The sequence below is a fragment of the Doryrhamphus excisus genome, linkage group LG5 (assembly GCF_037039965.1).
Source record: "Doryrhamphus excisus strain RoL-2023G ecotype Guam linkage group LG5, RoL_Dexc_Guam_v1.1, whole genome shotgun sequence".
NCBI classification, from domain to species: Eukaryota; Metazoa; Chordata; class Actinopteri; order Syngnathiformes; family Syngnathidae; genus Doryrhamphus; species Doryrhamphus excisus.
This window is the reverse complement of record NC_136361.1, coordinates 13,357,202-13,379,150: the sequence shown is the minus strand read 5'-3', so window position 1 is coordinate 13,379,150 and position 21,949 is coordinate 13,357,202. Positions and strand designations below refer to the sequence as shown.

General features: G+C 46.4%; 1 protein-coding gene across 2 annotated transcripts in view; it reads right to left on the bottom strand.

Moving 5' to 3' along the window:
* Window positions 1–2,493: 2,493 nt before the first annotated feature.
* Window positions 2,494–21,949, bottom strand: part of sema6cb (semaphorin 6Cb) — an 88,946-nt gene continuing 69,490 nt past the window's right edge. Inside the window, exons 3-20 of one of the 2 annotated variants that reach the window (XM_058052965.2) lie at window positions 20,752–20,938; window positions 19,203–19,317; window positions 19,041–19,098; window positions 18,319–18,375; window positions 18,154–18,255; window positions 17,969–18,059; window positions 17,779–17,901; window positions 17,611–17,699; window positions 17,318–17,535; window positions 17,098–17,229; window positions 16,043–16,198; window positions 15,396–15,572; window positions 13,779–13,916; window positions 13,017–13,094; window positions 11,395–11,453; window positions 10,758–10,808; window positions 9,842–9,979; window positions 2,494–4,613 (exon numbers count right to left, since the gene is read on the bottom strand). In XM_058052965.2, the coding sequence (XP_057908948.2) occupies window positions 3,367–4,613; window positions 9,842–9,979; window positions 10,758–10,808; window positions 11,395–11,453; window positions 13,017–13,094; window positions 13,779–13,916; window positions 15,396–15,572; window positions 16,043–16,198; window positions 17,098–17,229; window positions 17,318–17,535; window positions 17,611–17,699; window positions 17,779–17,901; window positions 17,969–18,059; window positions 18,154–18,255; window positions 18,319–18,375; window positions 19,041–19,098; window positions 19,203–19,317; window positions 20,752–20,890 (3,168 nt within the window). In that variant the 5' untranslated portion in view covers window positions 20,891–20,938 and the 3' untranslated portion in view covers window positions 2,494–3,366. The remainder of the gene's footprint in view (window positions 4,614–9,841; window positions 9,980–10,757; window positions 10,809–11,394; window positions 11,454–13,016; window positions 13,095–13,778; window positions 13,917–15,395; window positions 15,573–16,042; window positions 16,199–17,097; window positions 17,230–17,317; window positions 17,536–17,610; window positions 17,700–17,778; window positions 17,902–17,968; window positions 18,060–18,153; window positions 18,256–18,318; window positions 18,376–19,040; window positions 19,099–19,202; window positions 19,318–20,751; window positions 20,939–21,949) is intronic. The other variant, XM_058052970.2, reaches the window with a different exon arrangement.

The following is a 21,949-nucleotide window of genomic DNA, read 5'->3' as shown; positions in this document are numbered from 1 at the left end:
TGAGCCAAATAAGGGCATTAAGGAATGTGGGAGTGTCCCCTGGGGGGTTAAAGGTTACAACGTGGATGATGTTGAAGGTTATATCATCATCTGTACAGTATATACTCTATACCGAAGCTTCCGCTCTGTCAACATGTTGTTCAGCGTCTCCCTCTAGCGGTGAGCATTGAGCACTGCACCGTATTTTCATCCTGTGACTGACAGCTGATAAGCCCACAATGACCACCCCCCCTCCACCCCCACCTAAGTAATCGAAGATAAGTGGAAGAAGCAATGATGCTGTAAGTGGAAGATAAGACATCCACAAATAAAATTCAATTCCACAATCAATGACACTAACTGAAATAAGCGAAGTAATAGCCCGTCATATAGATTACAGATATCAACAGAACAAAAGCCTTCCAAGCCTTTACAAGTCTCATATGAAATACAATAAGTTCAATTAAAATATTGCACAACGAAATAAACCAAATAACATAAGTCATGTAACTTGTGAGCCTATACCAAAAAAGCTTTGATAGGCTCCAGCCCCTCCGTGACCCTAATGAGGACAAGAAATACAAGAACATGAAGTAATGATTTTTTAACGCTCTCGATAAACAAAGCAAACACATACGTACGTACAGTATGTGGACCTTTTCATGTACTACACATTAATGACCACAGGGGGACAGTATGGCACCACTAATGACTTCATTCCATTGAAATGCATTGACAACATTATTCCCCACCTAGTAATAATACTAACAATGACAATAAGAAATAATGAAAAGAGAGAAATCTGCTCCATAATCAAACTGCTAGGAGACCAGGGTTCAATTCCACCCTCGGCCATCTCTGTGTGGAGTTTGCATGTTCTCCCCGTGCATGCGTTTTTCCGGGTACTCCGGTTTCCTCCCACATTCCAAAAACATGCTAGGTTAATTGGCGACTCCAACTTGTCCATAGGTATGAATGTGAGTGTGAATGGTTGTTTGTCTATATGTGCCCTGTGATTGGCTGGCGACCAGTCCAGGGTGTACCCCGCCTCTCGCCCAAAGACAGCTGGGATAGGCTCCAGCACCCCCCGCGACCCTCGTGAGGAAAAAGCGGTAGAAAATGAATGAATGAATAGTTGTCTGGAGTGAGTGAGGTGGAGGAGTTCAAGTATCTCAAGAGTGAGGGAAGGTTGAAGAGGATTGACAGGAGGATGGGTGCAGCATCTGGAATAATGAGGTCTGTCATGGTGAAGAGAGAACTGAGCCAGAAGGCAAAGCTGTCAGTTTCAAGGTTCGTCTATGTTCCCTCCCCTCACCTGTGGTCACCAGCTTTGGATAGTGACTGAAATAGTAGGTGGTATCAACACAGCCTCAGAGCCGCTGCTCCTTCACTCGGAGAGGAACCAGTTGAGCTACTTGGGGCGTGTTGTTCAGTCAGATACCTCCTGGACCCCTCCTTGGAGAGGGGTTCTGGGCATGCTCAGCTGGAAGGAGGCCCCAGGTTAGAAGTAGGACATGGTGAAGGTATTATGTCTCACAGTTGGAAGGGATGGCTGGAGACCGGGACGTTTGGGCTTCCATGCTGAGACTACTGCCTCTAGAAGAAAATAGATGGATGGAACACCGCCAACCACACTGCATTATCCTTTGCAGAGCTGCCACTGGTTTTACAGATCACAAAGTGCCACAAATTAGACAACAATCTGATTCCCTTCATTAAGAAAGCCTTGAGGACTCATTTGTACAAACATTGTCAACCTGACAATGTCATTTACTCCAATAGTGGGATACAAGGACCTGTCAGGAGGAGGACTTTCAATATTAGTTCTACTCAGTATACAATTTGACTCAAGTCAAACTTAAATCAATAGTTATTAGTTTCTCAATAGTGTTTGAAATCGGGGGCAAAAACATTCATTCATTCATTTTCTACCGCTTTTTCCTCACGAGGGTCGCGGGGGTGCTGGAGCCTATCCCAGCTGTCTTTGGGCAAGAGGCGGGGTACACCCTGGACTGGTGGCCAGCCAATCACAGGGCACATATAGACAAACAACCATTCACACTCACATTCATACCTATGGACAATTTGGAGTCACCAATTAACCTAGCATGTTTTTGGAATGTGGGAGGAAACCGGAGTACCCGGAGAAAACCCACGCATGCACGGTGAGAACATGCAAACTCCACTCCCGAGGGTGGAATTGAATCCTGGTCTCCTTGCTGTGAGCCACTGCCCTAGCTGTATCACAAACTCGACCTCTAGCATTTATTGTAGATCTAAGTCCATCATAACATGATCTGACTTTAGCCATAAAGCCTCCCTTTAAGCCATAAACCCTTCCATTAACTCTAATGATGGTGATCCCATGTCCTTGCATTTTAACTGAATTATCAGGCACACAAGGCTAAATTATTCACGACACCCAGAGCCAAAATAATAGGTACCACCCAAAATATTAGGTACATTATTATTATGGAATAAGACACACATGTAGACACAGAGTGGACATTTGGCTAGTCAGGAATATTTCTTTATTTACAACCATTAGCCACAAATATTATAATATGTACGGGACTGTTGGCCTCTCAGGGTCCAAAATGTTCCCGCTGAAAAAGATGTTGAAGTTTCACTCGTCTGTCAAGCACCAGTCTGACTGAAACATTGGCAAAATAAAAAACAAAACCCCGTCAAACTTCCTCAGCGAGTCGTCAGCTCACCGAGACGTGAAAAAAAAAGAGAAAAGACGAACTTGTTGTTTATGGCGGAAAGAAAGACAAGTCAAGAAGACATCTTCCCACCAACGAGTCCACTGTCAGAAGGCTACCAAAAAAAAAACCTTGTCTGTAACTTATCTTCAGGCTGCACGGTGGCAGGGTACCGAAAGAGGCGGGGTTAGACAATGCAGCGTGTTGATTGGTGGACAGAGAACGGGAACTTCCAAACTGGAACGGCTGGTGGAAAAATGTCTTGAGTCTGGTGGAGTGTAATAAGGCAAATACAAAAGTGACTTTCTTGCTAACTTCACCACAGCTTACATACACACATACATATATATATGTTCATATATATGCACAGCCACACGCACATACAGTCTATATGTACACGTACATGCATAATAGAAAGACATTCTGGTTAGCAACATGACGACATCGCTAAGGTTTATACGCAAAAACAAGAACCAAGCATCGCAGGCTCCTCCCACTTTCTCCCAGTCTGTTGTGCAACGTTAGCATCGCTGTTAGCATCGCTGTTAGCATCGCTGTAGTTGTTGCATGTGCACCGGCACACTGCTTCCAGCGTCTATGTAGTGAGTCACGTAGAGAACAATACCAATATGGTACAAAGCTAATCTTTAAGTCGGCTGTCCTCCATTTTTAACACTGCGAGCTAGTAGTTGAACTTGGCCGGCTGGCTGAGGGGCGACGAGGCCGGGATAAAGAGCGGTTTGGGGGGGGCGTCGGGTTTTAGGGAGGAGCCTCGTCGAACGACAGCCCCCCTTTGTGGGCCGTCGTGCTGCTCGATGTTGTAGCTGTGCTGACGGGCTAAGTAGCCGTGTGGAAGGAGGGGGTAGTGGACCTCACCGGCGCTGCCTGTGGAGTTCATGCGAGTGAGGAGCGGGGGAGGATGGTGGGGGCCGCCATTGCGTTGGCTAAAACTGTGGTGGCGAGGAATCCCGGACCCCCCTCCGCCCCCGCTGGGCATCTTAGCGGCGGCGGCGATGAGCGAGTGCCTCTGGGAGGAGTGTCTCCTCTCCAGCGTGGACTGGTGTTGAGGGGGCATGTCGGGGGGGACGTCCATGCGCCGCGTCAGGCTATCTCGAGGCAAAGTGGACGAGCTGTAGTACGGCGCCGATTCTGTTTCCGGAATCTGTGGTTGGATGCGATTAGTGAAGGCGAGCTGCCCCCCCACCCCGCTGGCTGCCAGACTCGACGGGCTGATCAGCTGAGGGGTCTTGGCTCCGCCTCCTTCGTGAATGTGCTTGAGGAGCTCGTCTAAAGAGGTGACCTCCATGACCTTGTGGGCGTACGCGGGATAGGGCTGCTGAGATGTGTTGTGGACTTTGCGGTCATCATAATGGGGGTGTCCCGCCCCCTGAAGCGGACCCCCGTAAGGAAAGACCTGCTGGGGGAGCACAGCTGAGGAGGGTCTGCAAGCATTGTTGCAGTTGTGGTTCTTCTCCCAGTGGTTCTTGAAGGCTTTCATGCTCTTAATGGGAAGCTCTGGGGTGGAGTCAGGAGTGGGAAGACCAGACAGCTCTGAGGGGGGGCGCAGAGGGTGCACAGAGTCTCCCATACTCATTCCGTGAGGAGCACTCCTCCTGGGCGGGAGCAGCTCCTTGCTGCTGGTAAACAAGGAACTGTAGATCTTTGGGGACGACACCTCCAGCTTGTCCTCCTTGCTCTCCAGGAGACCATTGAGCTTGGCCAGACTGCGGAGGGACAGGGCATGCGGGATCTGCACCTCGGGGTCTTTGGGAAGCTTCCGGGTCTTGTGTGCCGCGCGGTTACAGTAGCAGGACACCAGGAATCCCGACAGGAAGGCCCCTAGGACGAAGGCCACCAGGACGCATGCAATGAGGAGCGTGTAGTGGACGCTGTGATTGGACTTGTCCGCCTCGGGGGGACGCCTCACGCCTGAAAACACACAACACAACACAACGTTGAACTTTGGACAACTACACCAATCATGTCTAGCAGTGGGGCACACAAAGACGCTCTGTGGACAAGGCTGGACCACAGCAGCACTTAAAGTCACTTGGAAATATTGATGGAGGACAGCAGTGTGTGTGTGTGTGTGTGTGTGTGTGTGTGTGATGTCCCTGGCAAATAAGAAGCACATGTCCTGTTTCCACCATTTCTCATATTAACACTTTTAAAAAAACATGTTTTTCTATTTTCTCCTATTGTGACTCTGGTTTCTCCTTGGCCGTATCGCTAGCCAGGACTAGCGTCAAAGTCTAGACCAGGGGTCTCAAACTCAATTTACCTGGGGGCCACTGGAGCTAGGGTCTGGGCAAGGCTGGGCCGCATCAGGTTTTCCAAAAAAAAAAAACGCATTAAAAACGGAAAAATATACAAACTTTTTCAGTGCTTTGGTTCCGATTTTCTACAATAAAAGCTCTGATAAAACATTCCACTGTTCTCAAATATCTTAATTTTTATTTTTCTGCACAAAATAAGATGAAAAATAAATAATCAAATCGAGAATAAAAAAAAATCAATCAATCAGTAATAAATATAAATATAATAATAATAAAACGGCAAATTATAAAAACTTAAGAAACCACATATAGTTGGTGGGTAGACAAATTATTTTTTTCAGATTAAAATGAACAAAGCATTATTAGAGCCCTGTAGACATGACAAAACACGACTATAGTCACATTTATACTCTTTTTATTTACAACATATTGCGCAACTGCAGGGTCTTGAGACACATGCTAACTCGCAAACTAGGGAGCTAGCGACCTAAACAGTAGCCTTCAAGTTATTTCCTTTAAACTTAAATAGCCAAAAACTTACCACTTCCACATGGATAGGGAGGATAACTATTAACAGTTATTTAACCTTTAACATGAACATTAATCAAACGTAATAATTTTTTCTGGGTACATGATACCATACAGCATCCATATCAAACTTGCATGTCCTGCGGGCCACATTTGGCCGCGTGTTTGAGACCACTGGTCTAGACTGTATCTGGTTTTTACGGAGGAGACACCTGACACCCTAAATATAATACTTTGGTCCATCAAGGGAGTGTTTAATGTTCCTGTTAAAGATATGAGGAGCGGAATGGAGCTGATCAAAGATTGTCTATTTGCCAGAGCCGCACAGACAAAAGTGTGAAATGTAAAGCATGTGAGGAGGCAGCGGGCGCCATGGCAACGTGGCAGACAACTAAACTCCCGGGAGTCTTTGCAGGCTTTATTGTGTGGCATGTCTGATGACAAAGGAGGACGTATGGTAAAATTAGCATTTGAAGACTTTGACTTTCTTGTCGAGCTGGTTTTGATGAGCTGAGCCGATCTGAGATTCTTCTTTCTCGTCTCGTCTTCCCGTCTCATTGACATGCAATCATTCAATCCACGCAACTTTGAACAGAACTTCAGTCATGTGACTGCACTTGCTAATGAGCACATTAAAAAGTCAGAAATCATCTTCTTCTTCACCATGTTTGGATTTCATTAGCGAAGATGTCAGTCACTGTCATTGAGCTCCTCATCTCAGAGACAGACGAGGACCACACACACAAACACGTCCATAGAAGGACAGGGTGGTCCACATCAGCACATCCCGTGGGGAAAATAAGTATTTGAAATCGGTACTATGATTAGTACATCATTTTTACTGAATGTAACAAAAAACAATTCATAAGGTTTGAAATGAAATGTTTGTCTTCCAGTCATGTCCCTTTAAGAAAGTACTCAAAACCTTAACCTCAACATTCAGGCCTTTCCATCCTCATGGCAAGACCCAAGAGGTGTCAAAGGACCAAAGGGACAAGACTGCAGACCTTTATAAGACCGGAATGGACTCAAAAGAACAGTCTCTTCCATTTGAAACTCTCCACCACCAAGGGCAAGATCAAAAAAAGCTGCCAATGGATCTGAGGGGGTGTCAAGGATATAGATCTGCATCAGGGCAAGACCAAAGAGTTGTCCAAGGACCTCAGGGACAAGATTGGAGACCTGCATAAGACCGGAATAGACTCAAAAGAACAGTCTCTTCCATTTAAAACTCTCCACCACCGTAGGCAAGACCAAAGAAAGGACCTCAAGGAGGTCAAGAGGTTAGACCTGCACAAGAATACAATGGACTCAAAAGGTCTCTTCAATTCAAACCTCTCCACCACCAATAGCAAGACCAAAAAAAGCTGCCAATGGACCTGAGGGGGTGTCAAGGATATAGATCCGCATAAGAGCAAGACGAAAGAGTTGTCAAAGGACCTCAAGGACAAGATTGTAGACCAGTATAAGACCGGAATGGACTCAAAAGAACAGTGTCTTCCATTTAAAACTCTCCACCACCGTAGGCAAGACCAAAGAAAGGACCTCAAGGAGGTCAGGAGTTTAGACCTGCACAAGAATACCACGATGGGCAAGACCAAAAAAAGCTGCCAATGGACCTGAGGGGGTGTCAAGGATATAAATCCGCATAAGAGCAAGACCAAAGAGTTGTCAAAGGACCTCAAGGACAAGATTGTAGACTTGCATTGGACTGGAATGGACTTAAAAGAATAGTCTCTTCCATTCAAACCTCTCCACCACCATGGGCAAGACAAAAAAAAGCTGCCAATGGATCTGAGGGGGTGTCAAGGATATAGATCTGCAACAGGGCAAGACCAAAGAGTTGTCAAAGGACCTCAGGGACAAGATTGGAGACGTGTATAAGACCGGAATGGACTCAAAAGAACAGTCTCTTCACCGTAGGCAAGGCCAAAGAAAGGACCTCAAGGAGGTCAAGAGTTTAGACCTGCACAAGAATACCACCATGGGCAAGACCAAAAAAAAGCTGCCAATGGACTTGAGGGGGTGTCAAGGATATAAATCCGCATAAGAGCAAGACCAAAGAGTTGTCAAAGGACCCCAGAGACAGGACTGCAGACCTGCATTGGACTGGAATGGACTCAAAAGAACAGTCTCTTCCATTCAAACCTCTCCACCACCATCGGCAAGACCAAAAAAAGCTACCAATGGACCTGAGGGGGTGTCGGGAATATAAATCCACATAAGAGCAAGACCAAAGAGTTGTCAAAGGACCCCGGGGACAAGATTGTAGACTTCCACAAGACTAGAATGGACTTTAAAGAACACGGTGTCTTCCATTCAAACTTCTGCACCACTATGGGCAAGACCAAAAAGTGGTCAAAGGACCTCAGAGAGGTCAAGATTGTAGACCTGCATAAGACTTGAAGGGACTCAATAGGCCACTATTGGTGCAATAATTGATGAATGGGAGATGATTGGGATGATTGTGAGAAAGGGGAGGGAGCAACCCAGACTGAGGTGCTGGTTAATGATGCCAATGATGTCAAGGGAGTTAATGATGTCAAGAGATCCAGATGTGCCCCCCAAACCCCCCTGCTGTAAAAAATACATGTACAGGCCCGTTTGAAGAAATGAAAGTGAATGTTTTGATTTTCTCTCTTATGATACGTCCAGCGAGTCAAGAGTTAAACAAGTTTTTGTTGAAGTGTTTCATTTAATGAGGAAGCTTACCATGCCGTGTAATTGTTCTTTCACCAACACATGACTGCCATGCCTCAGGCTTCACGCAATCAGCGAGCGAGTGAGACCACCACGCTACACTAACACAACCTTCACAAAATCAGCACATCTGCCGGCTGATACACACATGAACAATATTCCACGTCAGAGACAACGTTCCCTGGCAGGTTGGTTGACGGCTCCATCAATATTTCCAAGTGACGATCGGTCACACTCTCCCCTGATTAGCTGCAGCTGACCGCCAATCAGGAGGATCTTTCCTCCGCTTCCGCTGCTGCTGAGTCAGCGTCGTCAAACATGACAAAGCGCTTGGGTGGTCCGGTCCGTTAAAGGGACGACAGAAGCGATCCGACCAGGAAGAGCACATGCAAGCTCTTCACGATGCTAGTCTTAAAGTGACAGTCCACGCCGACCTTTTCCTTTCACAATGTGGACTGTAGCTTTAAGGGGAAGGGGTCAGGTGTTAGTCTATCAGGCAGGGGGGGTCAACTGTATGGGGGAGGGGGTAGGGGGGTGTCTCCTAACACCGTGGGCCCTGTCAGTCGCTGTCATGAACTATGAAATATTTGTACGAGTGCTTTGATGTATTTCACCACTTCTTTGTCAGCCTCAATGAAGAAATAAATGAATATTTGAACAATGAGTCATGTTCACAGCTTGTTGTCGCCCAACAAGGCAGCAGACGTTTGCATATGGAATTAGTCGTGTCTATGAGGAAAAAGGGAGGTACTAATCTATGACAGGGCGGCACGGCGGTCGAGTGGTTAGCGCGCAAACCTCACAGCTAGGAGACCAGGGTTCAATTCCACCCTCGGCCATCTCTGTGTGGAGTTTGCATGTTCTCCCCATGCATGTGTGGGTTTTCTCTGGGTACTCCGGTTTCCTCCCACATTCCAAAAACATGCTAGGTTAATTGGCGACTCCAAATTGTCCATAGGTATGAATGTGAGTGTGAATGGTTGTTTGTCTATATGTGTCTTGTGACTGGCTGGCGACCAGTCCAGGGTGTACCCCGCCTCTCGCCCGAAGACAGCTGGGATAGGCTCCAGCACCCCCCGCGACCCTCGTGAGGAAAAAGCGGTAGAAAATGAATGAATGAATAATCTATGACGGTGTGCTGACCTTAAATGATGACTTTTGATAATAATTTCCAATTAAAGACGTACTCACAGTAAGCCATGGCTGTGATGGCACCAGTAAACGGATCAGTGTTGATGCAGGCCATTGAAGTCAGGAGAGGGAATCGAACGTTCATCACGGTGCGAAACGGCTAGCTTGAGTACGCCCTGTATGTTTAAATAGCGCCCTCTACTGGAGGTTTACTGAACTGTACACCATCGACGATGACAAACGAGATGAGAAGTTAAAGCTGATTGTTAGCGTGGTTAGCCACGTTTCACCCTCGACGACCAATCTCATCCTGCTTCTGTGAGAAGATCAATGACACAGCAGCAGTCAGGAGCTAATTGGATGCTTGCGGGTCACATGACCAAAACGAGCTCTGAACAGGTCGTCTAGAGTGAGACGGCGTCTGTTAGTTGGTTAGAGTATGACAGCGAGGCGTTCAGGGCCCAGCAGTGCTAACCCCTAAGAGGTCCAAGGTCACGGAGGACACAAATCCCTCCCCCTTACCCTCCATCTCCACACCGATTGGCTCCGAGTCAGGTGACCCTTGCTCCCCCATGAAGGGAGGGGCATCTGGACCTGTCCCTCTTTCAGGGTCACCTGCCTCCTTTGGGAATGTGGCGGCGCTTGGGGGTGCGGGCTTCCCTGTGGTTGCAGCGGAGGAAAAAGAGGAGGAGGAAGAGGGGGAGGCAACAGAGTGAGTGATTAGTGAAACGTCAATCAACTTTCTGATTGGAGAGGAAACCATGGCTAAGGATGCTAGTTACTTAACGACATTGAACGTCTCTGGTTTGATTAGGTTAGCATCTGATGATAGCATCATTAGCGCCCTCCTGTTGGCAACGTGCTAACTGCCTCGCAGAGGTAAAGCGGCGCTCATTTGTCGTCTCTCTGGCAAAGAGCCAGATGACGGTGTTCGCTCCGAGCGAAGCATCCCGTCATGTCACCATCTGTGCTCGCCAAACTAAAACTTCACGCCAGCTTTTTGGCCGAAGCTTCCTCCTTTCATCTCACTTTGATTCACTGGCACTGTTTCTACGGCGACAACAAAGTGGGGATTATCCGATTCGAACGAACGAACGTTTGTATGCTGCCCTTTGCTCTGCGGGCTGGGCATTGTTGGGGTGACAGGAAGTGGGAAGATGGCGCCCATAAGATGCTGGTGTACTACCAACACAAGTGAGCATCTGAACAGCTGAGCGAAGACGTCACGCAGTGGGGGTCCAGCACAAAACGTCAAGTTAACAATTTGACCTTCAATGCCTCCTTAAGGGGACTATGGAATAATACGCTCTATCCGTAAACACCATTTAGCGGGCACATCAGTTGATGACGGCCATGTTTTAACCATGCAAGATTCTGCAAGCTTTTGGTTGAGTGTTGACCATGTGACCTGTCAGCATGGGGGGGGGGGTCAACTGACCATAGGCAGAGTCTAAAGGCGTGTTCTGCTTGCGTGTGGTCGCCAGGATGTCTGAAAAAGAAGAAGAGAAAACACTTTGAATTATTACGTACTGATAATTGATTAGGGCGGCCCGGCAGTCGAGTGGTTAGCGCGCAGACCTCACAGCTAGTTGCTCACAGCAGTTCAATCCCACCCTCGGCCATCTCTGTGTGGAGTTTGCATGTTTGCATGTGTGGGTTTTCTCCGGGTACTCCGGTTTCCTCCCACATTCCAAAAACATGCTAGGTTAATTGGTGACTCCAAATTGTCCATAGGTATGAATGTGAGTGTGAATGGTTGTTTGTCTGTATGTGCCTTGTAATTGGCTGGCGACCAGTCCAGGGTGTACCCCGCCTCTCGCCCAAAGACAGCTGGGATAGGCTCCAGCACCCCCCGCGACCCTTGTGAGGAAAAGCGGTAGAAAATGAATGAATGAATGATAATTGATTATTTGCGTCTTGTTGTTGTTGTCATTTTGGACTATTGTATGCAGTGAAAGCATTGCCACCTGCTGGTAGTGACAGGTATTGCAGTGCATGCTACCTAAATGAGCAAAACAAAGAAAAGACACTGTAGTATTTTGTATTGTCTTTAGAAGGCAAAGACATGGTCTCACCATGACAGGAGTCCGCGTCAAGACCACCGCCGTCCTCCACGTCTTGCTCGAAGGCGCCCCTGAGGACACACAAAGACAACAAGCAATCACCATCACCATCATCTTTGCCTTCCATCCTTTAGCTGCTGAAATGTTCTTCCTCCTCCAAAACTACAACAGTGATGATGTTAGACTGCTGAGAGACGACAAAGATGACGGTGTGACACCAGAATATTTTATTCTCTTCCTGCTGAGTCTTCCTGCTCTTGCTTCCCTTGCCGCTGGAAGCTAAAACTTTGTGGAGAAAACTTTTTTTCTTTGTTTGTTGTCAGCAGCAGGAATAAGACATACACACTGACATTTGGGAAAGTCACCTAAGAAGAAGATGACAAAGAAGTAGAATAAGAAAGAGGTAGAAGAAGAGAAAGGCAAGGCAGAGGAAGAAGTAGAATAAGAATAAGAAAAGGAAGCGCGTGTGCAGAACATGTCCAAGAGGAGAAGAGTGACTTCATCTCAATTATTAAACAAGAGTGGTCGGTGTGACATGTTTGTCTCCATGTGGTCCAATAAGAACTAGAAGAAGATCGTCAAAGGGCGTGGCAATGTCTGTGTCTTCTTTAGGACAGAATACTTTTAGACGTAAAACAAGAAAAAGCTCATTAATGCAGTTTTGGATGTTAAGAAGCACAGAGAAGGAGGAGAAGAAGGTTCAAAATGAAAAGCAGATGTTCTTTTCCTTGCTTTCCATCTTTTCAGCTCCTCTCTTTTCATTCTCGGTCTTCATTTGTCCCGTTGTGTCGTCCTCCTCCGACTCTCTGGATCCTGGAATATTATTCTGGCTCAGTTCTGTAGCTTTCCATAGTACACGTCGGCTCGTAAATCGAAACAAGACGGCCTTGCAGGGAATCAAAAAGGCGTCTGTCACGTTTTCATCATCTTCAAGTCTCTTGAAGAAAAAGAACATTTCTACAGAACTTCACTCTGAGGAGGAAAAAGTCCGCTGGTTGATGTAGGAGCAAAAAAAACCCCACACAGCCAGGCCTCCGCTGCCAATCAACAGTCCTTAGTCCCGCCTCCATAAGTTGTCTTTATCAGATGAACACCCCTTTACCAGTGTATAATGGTTACAAATGAAATAGAATATGAAATGTCTGCTCCTTAAGTTGTCATATTATAAGCATATTCACATGTATTTATGATGTCTGTGTCACACGACAGTGTTTCCCATACATTCATCCACCACAAATAAATATGGCACTGTTTGCCCTTATTCATAAACACATTATAATGGGACTGTCTTTGAACGTAGCTTGTCATTCCAACAGCTTCCAGTAGATGGCAGCGTAACTCTGCTTCTTAACTCACCTCATACACACCTGAGGAACCAATGTTGCCCACTTGGGAAGCTTGTTGCCACATATAGCAAGTATTCATACCCTTCCAAATTGTGTTCATTTGGAGTTACAACTTATTTGTTTTGCACATGCAAATTACACAAACATCTTTGAGCAACTTCTCATGGTTTGTAGGAGAGCTTCTAGTTCCCCAAACCACAAATAGATTGCGGTTCAATGAGAAACGCAGCATGACGTCTCAGGAAGTAGATGTTGGATATGCTAAAGAGGAGACCATGTGTGACTTACTTGAAGCCTGGTATCATGGCGACGCAGCTTCCTGTCTTCAGCCATACGCAGTATGGATCCCGAGAGGACAAGCAGCGTCTGCACGACAAACATCAACATGTTTGGAAGATCATTCTCATCATGAGAGCAAACCACATGATTTTTTAATGGCCAATTGTCAAACTCATACACACCCACATGTGTGTGTTTAGTGAAAAGATGATGCAATGCAGGAAGAGGAAATGTCACTTTGTGGGTGGGGTCAGACTTGTGGGCGTGTCCAAGCATTGGGCAGCTGAGAGGTGACCTCACAGCCTCCACGGACTCTTAATCCTTAAATGAGGTACAGTACGTTGCGGCACTCAGACCTTCATGGGATCTTAAGTACGACTAGACGCTACCCCCCATTTCTCTCCCCTATCCAGCCCCCGCTCCAACACTGGCTGTTGGTCAGTCAGCTGGATCCAATTTTGGAGTGAAAGTGTGAGCGATGCTGAGAGCATCTGCAGCCAGACGTTAGCATGCTATGGGACTTCATCAAGTCCCTGCTGGAGGACAAATCCTTCCTCTCACTTTACACGGCGGTGGGGAGTCGGGTGGGGGGGTTGTGTGCTGAGGGTATACAGGGGCTGGGAGGGGGTGAGTGAGTTTAACATTCCGCCCTAAAAATAGAATAATGGTGCAGACAAAAAGAAAAGCTCTGACTGAGAGCAGTTTGACATCGTCAGACAATAAATGCGTCCTTGAGGACTAAACCGTTGTCTCAGCGGCGTCCACACTCACGTCTTGCAGGCGTTGTAGTTGGAGCAGCGGCTGAGCGGAACACGGATCACGCAGCCCGTGAAGGCCACAAAGAGGGCGTGATGATCTCGGTCCAGCTCCAGCCCCAGCACACGCCGGTCCTCCCCCCTCACATTGCATCTGGAAGACACCATCCCAAGTAAATCACACGCACAGCACGCGTGAGCACAAACTTTCAAGCGCCGCCGTCAGAAAACAAACGGCCTCCAGTGGCGACGCTCTGATGCAAACTACAGAATTACATCACTTGGAAGATGGAGGGGCGGGGAGAGGGGGATCATGCGCCACACACACGCACACCGATGACGGAAAAGTAAATGATGATGAAAAAGGGGTAAACAAGGAGCAACATATTCTTGGTTGATGTCAGGAAATTGACCATATATGACTGAAACAAGTTGAAGCATGAAGACAACATCATATTTATGCTAGGATATACATATTTCATACTTTTTCATCTAAAAAAATATCAGCATTCTATGTTGTACTGCAATGATGTCAGTGCTTGCACTAAGAGATTATTTAAATATGAAACTAGGTAAAAACTGTTTATACTGTAAGTATGGCAGGATACATTATATAAAGATATAGACCAGGGGTCTCAAACACGCGGCCCGCGGGCCAAATGTGGTCCGCAGGACACTAGTTTGAGGCCCCCGCCTTGATATGAAAGCTTAATGTTAGTGCGGCCCGCGCAAGTTTGATATGGATGCTGTATGGTATCATGTACCCAGAAAAAAATATTACCTTTGATTAATGTTCATGTTAAAGGTTAAATAACTGTTAATAGTTATCCTCCCTATCCGTGTGGAAGTGGTAAATTTTTGGCTATTTAAGTTTAAAGGAAATAACTTGAAGGCTACCGTTTAGGTCGCTAGCTCTCTAGTTTGCGAGTTAGCATGTGTCTCAAGACCCTGCAGTTGTGCAATATGTTGTAAATAAAAAGAGTATAAATGTGACTATAGTCGTGTTTTGTCATGTCTACAGGGCTCTAATAATGCTTTGTTCATTTTAATCTGAAAAAAATAATTTGTCTACCCACCAACTATATGTGGTTTCTTAAGTTTTTATTATTTGCCGTTTTGTTATTATTATTATTATTATTATATTTATTTATTTATTACTGATTGATTGATTTTCTTTATTCTTGATTTGTTTATTTATTTTTCATCTTATTTTGTGTAGAAAAATAAAAATTAAGATATTTAAGATATAATATTTGAGAACAGTGGAATGTTTTATCAGTGCTTTTATTGTAGAAAATTGGAACCAAAGCGAAGTTTTTTTAATTTTTTTGTTTTTAATAAATGCGTTTTTTTTTTTTTTTTGGTAAACCTGATGCGGCCCAGTCTCACCCAGACCCAGCTCCAGTGGCCCCCAGGTTAATTGAGTTTGAGACCCCTGATATAGACTTACTATCACTATACTATAGAGGACTATGCTGCTGCATCAAATCACCACCATACTCCAAATGGATGGCTGGGAAATGCCAAGGGTCCATAAAAAATAAATGCGATGTCCCCACACTAAGGGTTCGCTTTAAAGTAACAGTAAAGTTAAAACAAACAAAGAAAAAAAGATGCATGGTAAGGTTAGTACTTGTCAGGGTTGTAGACGTCAATGTCCTCCAGGAGTCGAGTGGCGAAGGACTGGTTGCTTCCCGCTGTCCCAGTGAGGACCTTCAACACGTGGCCGTTGTCTGAGCCCAGGAAGAGCACCGTGTAGTTCTTGTTGGGCCCAGCTGATGTGTCCACGGTGATCCGTGTCAGCTTAAACCTGCACAAGAAACAGCACATCAAACACAGATGACATTTAAGCGTAGCTAGCAGCAGTGCGATGGTTGTCGTTGTTATCAAGATCGTTCCCATACTAGCAAACAGAGGGAGCGAGCGGGCGGATAGATCGTCGTTTAAATGAGTGAGAAAATCAATCACTTCATCTTCCCGCTTACCATCGCTCCCTCATTCACCTTTTAATCCAATCTCACATCAGCGCCTCCCCTCACTGATCAATCCCGCCTCCACCGATTCTTGGAATAAAAAAAGAAACGGCAGAACTTTCCTACACTGGCGAGTCACGCTGCAGGTTCCCACGGAGTGGATGGAGATCAGACTGAAAGGCACCTTGGCTTCCACGCCGGATGACAGCAAGTGAGTGATTACCCATAATGCACTAGAAGCTTCCTACTAGTCAGGCTGTGATAATGCTGAGCTCATGAAATAGACAGAATCTGAGAGGTTCTGTACCTGCTGGTGGTCCGAGTAAAGAGCGGCCTGTTATTAGCCGATGGCACCGACTCGTCCATGAGAGGATACGACTTGATGAAGGTCAACGTGTCGTCAGGGAAGGCGGTGGATGACTTGTAGTTGGAGGCTGAGCCCTCGCCGGCGCAACAACCGGGCCTGCAGAACCGGAGCGCATATTGTCAGCAAACTGAGAGGAAGTCACAGGTTGCTTTGGTTTGATCTAGAGATGCTTGATACTGGCTTTCTTATTGTCCAGCACTGATACCATTGATACAATATGACACCGATACCGATACACAACCGATACTAATGTAAGTAGCTGCTCTTCCCTCAAACTAATGTCACGTCACACTTTTACCACATTATGCTTCTTTTACTGTGATGTCACTTGATGCATTTCACAAATAAACACTTATGCCCACTTATGACCTTCGGTCTTGGGCTGATACTGACACTTGGGGGCATGATACTGGGCCTGATACCAGACAAACCATGTGATGATCTTATTATCACATACTATTTAATCATGAGCTTATTATCACGTACTATTTAATCAAAAGACCATTTTGTTTTGAAAATATTCAGTTTATTACATGTATTATATCTAAACAGTGTAAACACAACAATTGCATAAATATTTCAACAATAATATTTTATCAACAGTCTTATCTTATCAATGTCTGACAATTAAAGTTCCATTAATCAAGTTTGGGTTTTTTGGTGACTGGAGAAGCACTAGGCACTAAGCACTCGTGTGCTGTTCTCTGATTGGTTGTTTCATGGGCACGATACCAGAGCAGCGCACTCTGAGTGGACAGCTACGGGGGCTGATATTGGACATGGTTAAACTCTATATTTTATCAGTATCACTGCCCTGGGCTTTGACACAGTATCATTTCGGCCTTTTCCCGTATCATTCATGGGCGGTTTCTACGGTACAGGGCCAATTAATACTGTAGTATGTGATAAGATCCAATATCTAATTTTATGCTAATATCATACATTAAAATTGGTGGGACATCCCTAGTTTTACTTTGAATCCTTCTGAGGCTTACCTTGGCTTTGGGACCTGCTCATCTGGGACGGGTGTCCACGCCGCCTCGCTGTTCTTCTGCTCTTTGAACTTTCCGCTGAAGGCCTTCTCGATGTCGTCCATGTAGAAGGCGCAAACGGCGGAACCGGTGATGCTGGAGAAAGACGATCAAGACAAAGGCGTGAGGTAGAGCACGGCTCTTCATGGCAACGGAGACGACCTGTTATATAACCAGAACCGACCTGTTGGCTTGCGTGGTGAAGACGCCGAGCACGGCCGGCCTGCGATTGATCTGCAGCACATTGGTGAGCGACTGCAGAACGTCGAAGTAGAAGAAGGAGTCGCCGGGCACGGAGCAGTTGAGTCTGGCTTTGAGAAAGGACGTCCAGTAACGCTCCAGCACTCTTGGCGAGCCGCCATTGTCGTTCTTACACACACGAGCCACTCTGGAGAAAACCACCTAGGGGCGCCAAAGAGCGACGATTAAAATGTGGCGAGCATGCGAGTGCTACGTTGTGTTTGGCGAATGTCTCACCTTGCCAAGGGAGGTGTACTCCACAGCGATCTCGCTGAAGAAGAAGTAGACAAAGTTTCCGTACTCGATGGCGTGCAGGAAGTGAGGCTCTGAGAGCGGTCAGAAGTCATAAGTCACACAACGTGCAGCTTCAGTTACCACGGCAACGACAACAGGGCGTGCGCTCACCTCGTAACCATTTTGAATCGTACTTGACCGTACGCAGCACGGGGCGACTCTCGCCCAGGCTGCGGTAAATCACCGCATCGCTTGCCAGGAAGTCTGTCATAGTAGCCGAGTAGAAGTCGCCCCCTGCAGGAAGGACCGGGCATTACACACAAAGTACACTTGTGGAAACATCATTACACTCAAGTCTCACCTGCAAAAAGTCCAACGTTGGACTGATGGGACTCGAACGGACACCGAGCTTGACCCAACAGCTCCTCGCCATCCTGCTCCAGCGTGGACATCTGATGGGACAACATACAACATAACATCATGCGCCATCTGCTGGTGATCCCAAGAACATAGCAGGCTGGGGGCGTGGCCAGGAGGATATCTTACCTTGTAGTTGCGACAGGCGGGGTTGAAGGCGTTGGTGCCACACGCAAACAGCGTCTCGTCATTGCGGGGCACCAACACTTTGATGTAGTTGTAACATTCGTCCTGTCAAGAGAAAAAGATGTCACGCACGAGGCGATACTGTGAGAACGCATACGTGACACTCACGCTGTTCTTCCCCCTCACGGTACACTTTTCCACATCCTTCGTCTTCCACGTCAGTTTCTGAAACAAGAAGACAAATGTCAGCTGTTTGCAGGAGCGCAAAGCATGAGGATGCTTGATGGTGGAAACACGTGAAGACGACAACGTGCTCATAATAAGCGTAGGGGAGGGCAGAAAGTGAAAAATGGCGAATACGTGGCGGCGACACAAGTCAGTCACACGCGGGCAGCGAGAAAAGAGAACAGCGATTTTTCACTCTGCTGTCAGGCTGCAAAGAGCACAACGCTAACATTTCATCCGAGCAGAAAGAGACGGATTAACAGAGCAAAATCGTCAGCCAGGCCGACTTATCACCACCAGCATCCATCTTTGACGCTCATCTCAACACAAAGAGGAGCAGGCGGCCCACTCGCCACTTTTATTTAAGTCCAATCATGTTTGACAAATGAGGCTTGGATCGGAGGCAGCGGTGCTGCACTCGCTGTGCGGATTGGATCTGGGATTGGAAAACACTTGAAAGCAGCCGCGAGAGAATAATGAGACGCAAACATTCCAGCCTGAAGGTCCATCAGAACCGCAGATCAATAGCACCGCAGTCACAAACATTAGCATCTTTAAGCCACTGGCATCACCAAGAAGACAAGCTAAATGTTGTTGTTACCCTGCAACAATCCTACATTGACCCCAGTGTGACCTTACTTGTGGTGGTGACCCGCGGCCCCTACCTGCTGTGGGATGATACGCTCCGAACAAGAGGCGAGATTGATGGCAAACACGTGATCCCTGGAAGAGAAGATTTAATGATTTGAGACCTAAACATGTGACGACTAGCAAATAAAAGAGTTTTATTTGTTCTGGTGCTGCATGCTGGCGGACAGCGGACTGACCGAGCAGCGACGTAGAGCATGTGGTTGATCCTCAGCATCCTCTGGAAGTCCAGACCCAGACGCTCTGTGTCGTTGTCTGCCGTCAGACCTTGGAAGCTGGGATACAAGTAGGAGGCTGCATGGAAACAAACATCATTTTCTAAGCAGGAAGAACTTTCAGACGTCTTGCTTCAAGACACAGAACACATCCCCAAGACAATTATGTATGTGCTCCTCCTGTTTGTCTTTTAGAGCAGGAAGAGGAAGTGATGATTCATGTGTTATGATGCATCCAGCAGCAACACCACCACCCCCCCCTAATTTCAAAGCATTGAATTTTAAGTATGTGAATAGCCTACAACAGGACAACGTGTAGGGAAAATGTGGCCTGGAAGCTACCCAGCATGCTTTGCAGCACATGTGTTGTTTTTCTTTGCAGCATAGGTGAGGGGGTTGTTGCCATTTAAAGTTCTACTCAGTGTAGATCTATTGTCAGCTACACAGTTTTCCCACCATGGTTCTGGAAACTTCCATCAGACCTGAGCTGCATTAAAAAGCCAAATGAGGTCCTTGATCTGATTAAGATGCTGATCTGGAACTGACTGAAGTCAGTCAGGGGCGTGACCCTCAGAGACACATAGAACTTCTCTTCCTCCCTTTTGAATGCCTGCTCTTTCTGACCTGCTCTGGGGGATCGGGAGGATGGGATCAAACCACTCTCAGACTTCAGACTTCAGAACCAGAACCTCTGCTAGCACACAGGAAGTCATCAACCTGTTGCAACCATTGTGTCCATGCAAGGACGTCTGAGGATGTCCTCATACTATGTCTATGATTGTTGATCTTCAACCATTCGTGTTGCTGGCGTTCCTGTTCCAGACTCGACAAATTTTGTGTTTTCCCGCTATGGAGTCAAAGATGAGAACATTCCCACTCCAAAGTGACTCCTGGAAGATTTTATGGACTCCATATTGGGGGACATCGTGTTACGGCGTCACCTGTTAGACCCTCAGCTGACAAATAGCTCTCATTACATCGTGTGCCGCTATTAGCGCTGATAGTTCTGCTAATGGACACTCTTCGCCTCCACGTTGACCCATTACAGTCAGCGGCCGCCGTCTCACATCCGTCAATCATAGACCATCACATCCTCACGCTAGGGCCGAGGAGATGTTCTGATTGTCTCCTTCAACAATCCCAGCTGCCATATATCTGCCTTCCAGAGCCCAGAGAAGTGGGATAGTGCAGTAACTGTGTTTCTTTCACTTTCTTTCCCTTGTGTGTTTACTTTTATCAGTGTGTGTGTGTCAACGTTTATTGCCGACTTCAATTATTTATTTCTATTCTTTTATTAACTACACTGATGAAAATGTCATGCTCTGTGTGCGTTACAAAGTCAAGCAGTTCTATAAGAACAAGCATGAGCACTCTCGATGGTTATGATTCGTGATAATGTGAGTACATTGCAAAGCAAACAGACGCATGCTGACTAAGGTCTGAAAGCCAACGCCTCCTGAGATCACACTAGTGACCTTAGCAGTGGGTGTCACCACGGCAACACTGAACTCACATTCTCGGCCCACCACGCTGAGGGGCTCCAGGTCTTGAGGGAAGGAGGGGGCGCCGTGGGACGGCCGTGGTAAGGAGGCCGCGACGGCCAGCAGCAGGGACGGCAGGAAGGTGAGGGGCGAGCGCGGCGTCCGCCTCATTGTGGCCCAAAAGTGTCGACTCAGCAGGAACACATGACCCCCTCCCACCTGACAGGAAAAAAAAGGTGTCACAGTTATTATTTGTACTTCTGTACAGTAAAGACATTACCAACAGGCTAATATCATGCTATGTTTGTTAAAAATGACACAATGATAAACAGGAAGTGCTCCCCTGACCCTTCCTCCTCGCACATCAATGCAGGACTCACATTGCCAAGTAGAAAATTGTTCATTGGGAATTCTGGCCAGAAGATTCCAGATTGAGGTTAGCTGGTGTAAACAACACAAACCAGACAACTACATAACACGAGATGTCGCAAGCTCCTCATGGCTTTTTAATTAAAAAGTGACAAGGACGTGCTGGGAATAACGTGTTCCCACCAGAATAAAATGCACTAGCGGGATTCAAAAAGGAAACATTGGTTCAAAGTTCAGTCCAGAATATTCTTTTAGCATTTATGGGTCCTGTTAGAACCAGCTAAACGTTATGACAGATGGGCTGTGACTCAAATGGAATACTTCCATCAGTAAATATACTGTGTACACTGTGTATTTAGTTCCCAAGTGTGTGTGTGTGTGCATTTTGACAGTGTAGTGCGGCCCCAATATTTTGGTCAGATTAAATTTTCCACTCCTGAGCCACTGTAAAATTAAAATTATTTTTTTAATGACTTCTTTTATTTGTATCTGGGTATTATGGTATTGCTATTTTTTCCGTACTTCTCGGTGTGAATGCAGTGATGCAAATAAAAGACTAAGGCTGAAACCCAATTCTACCCCTTTCACGAGAGTCAAGGTGTTCCCAATTCTCCTTAAATCAAGGGGTCAGGGATTAGTGCTAAGGGGGTACACAACCCGAGAGACTGAAAATGTGTTCTGTGGTGGGCTATATTGATATAATGCAGAAATTATTATTATTTATTCTAAATTATTTCAATTATTTGTACAAATTACTGTTTACGCCAGGGGTCTCAAACTCAATTTACATGGAGGCCACTGGAGCTAAGGTCTGGGTGAGGCTGGGCCGCATCAGGTTAAAAATAAATAAATAAATTATAA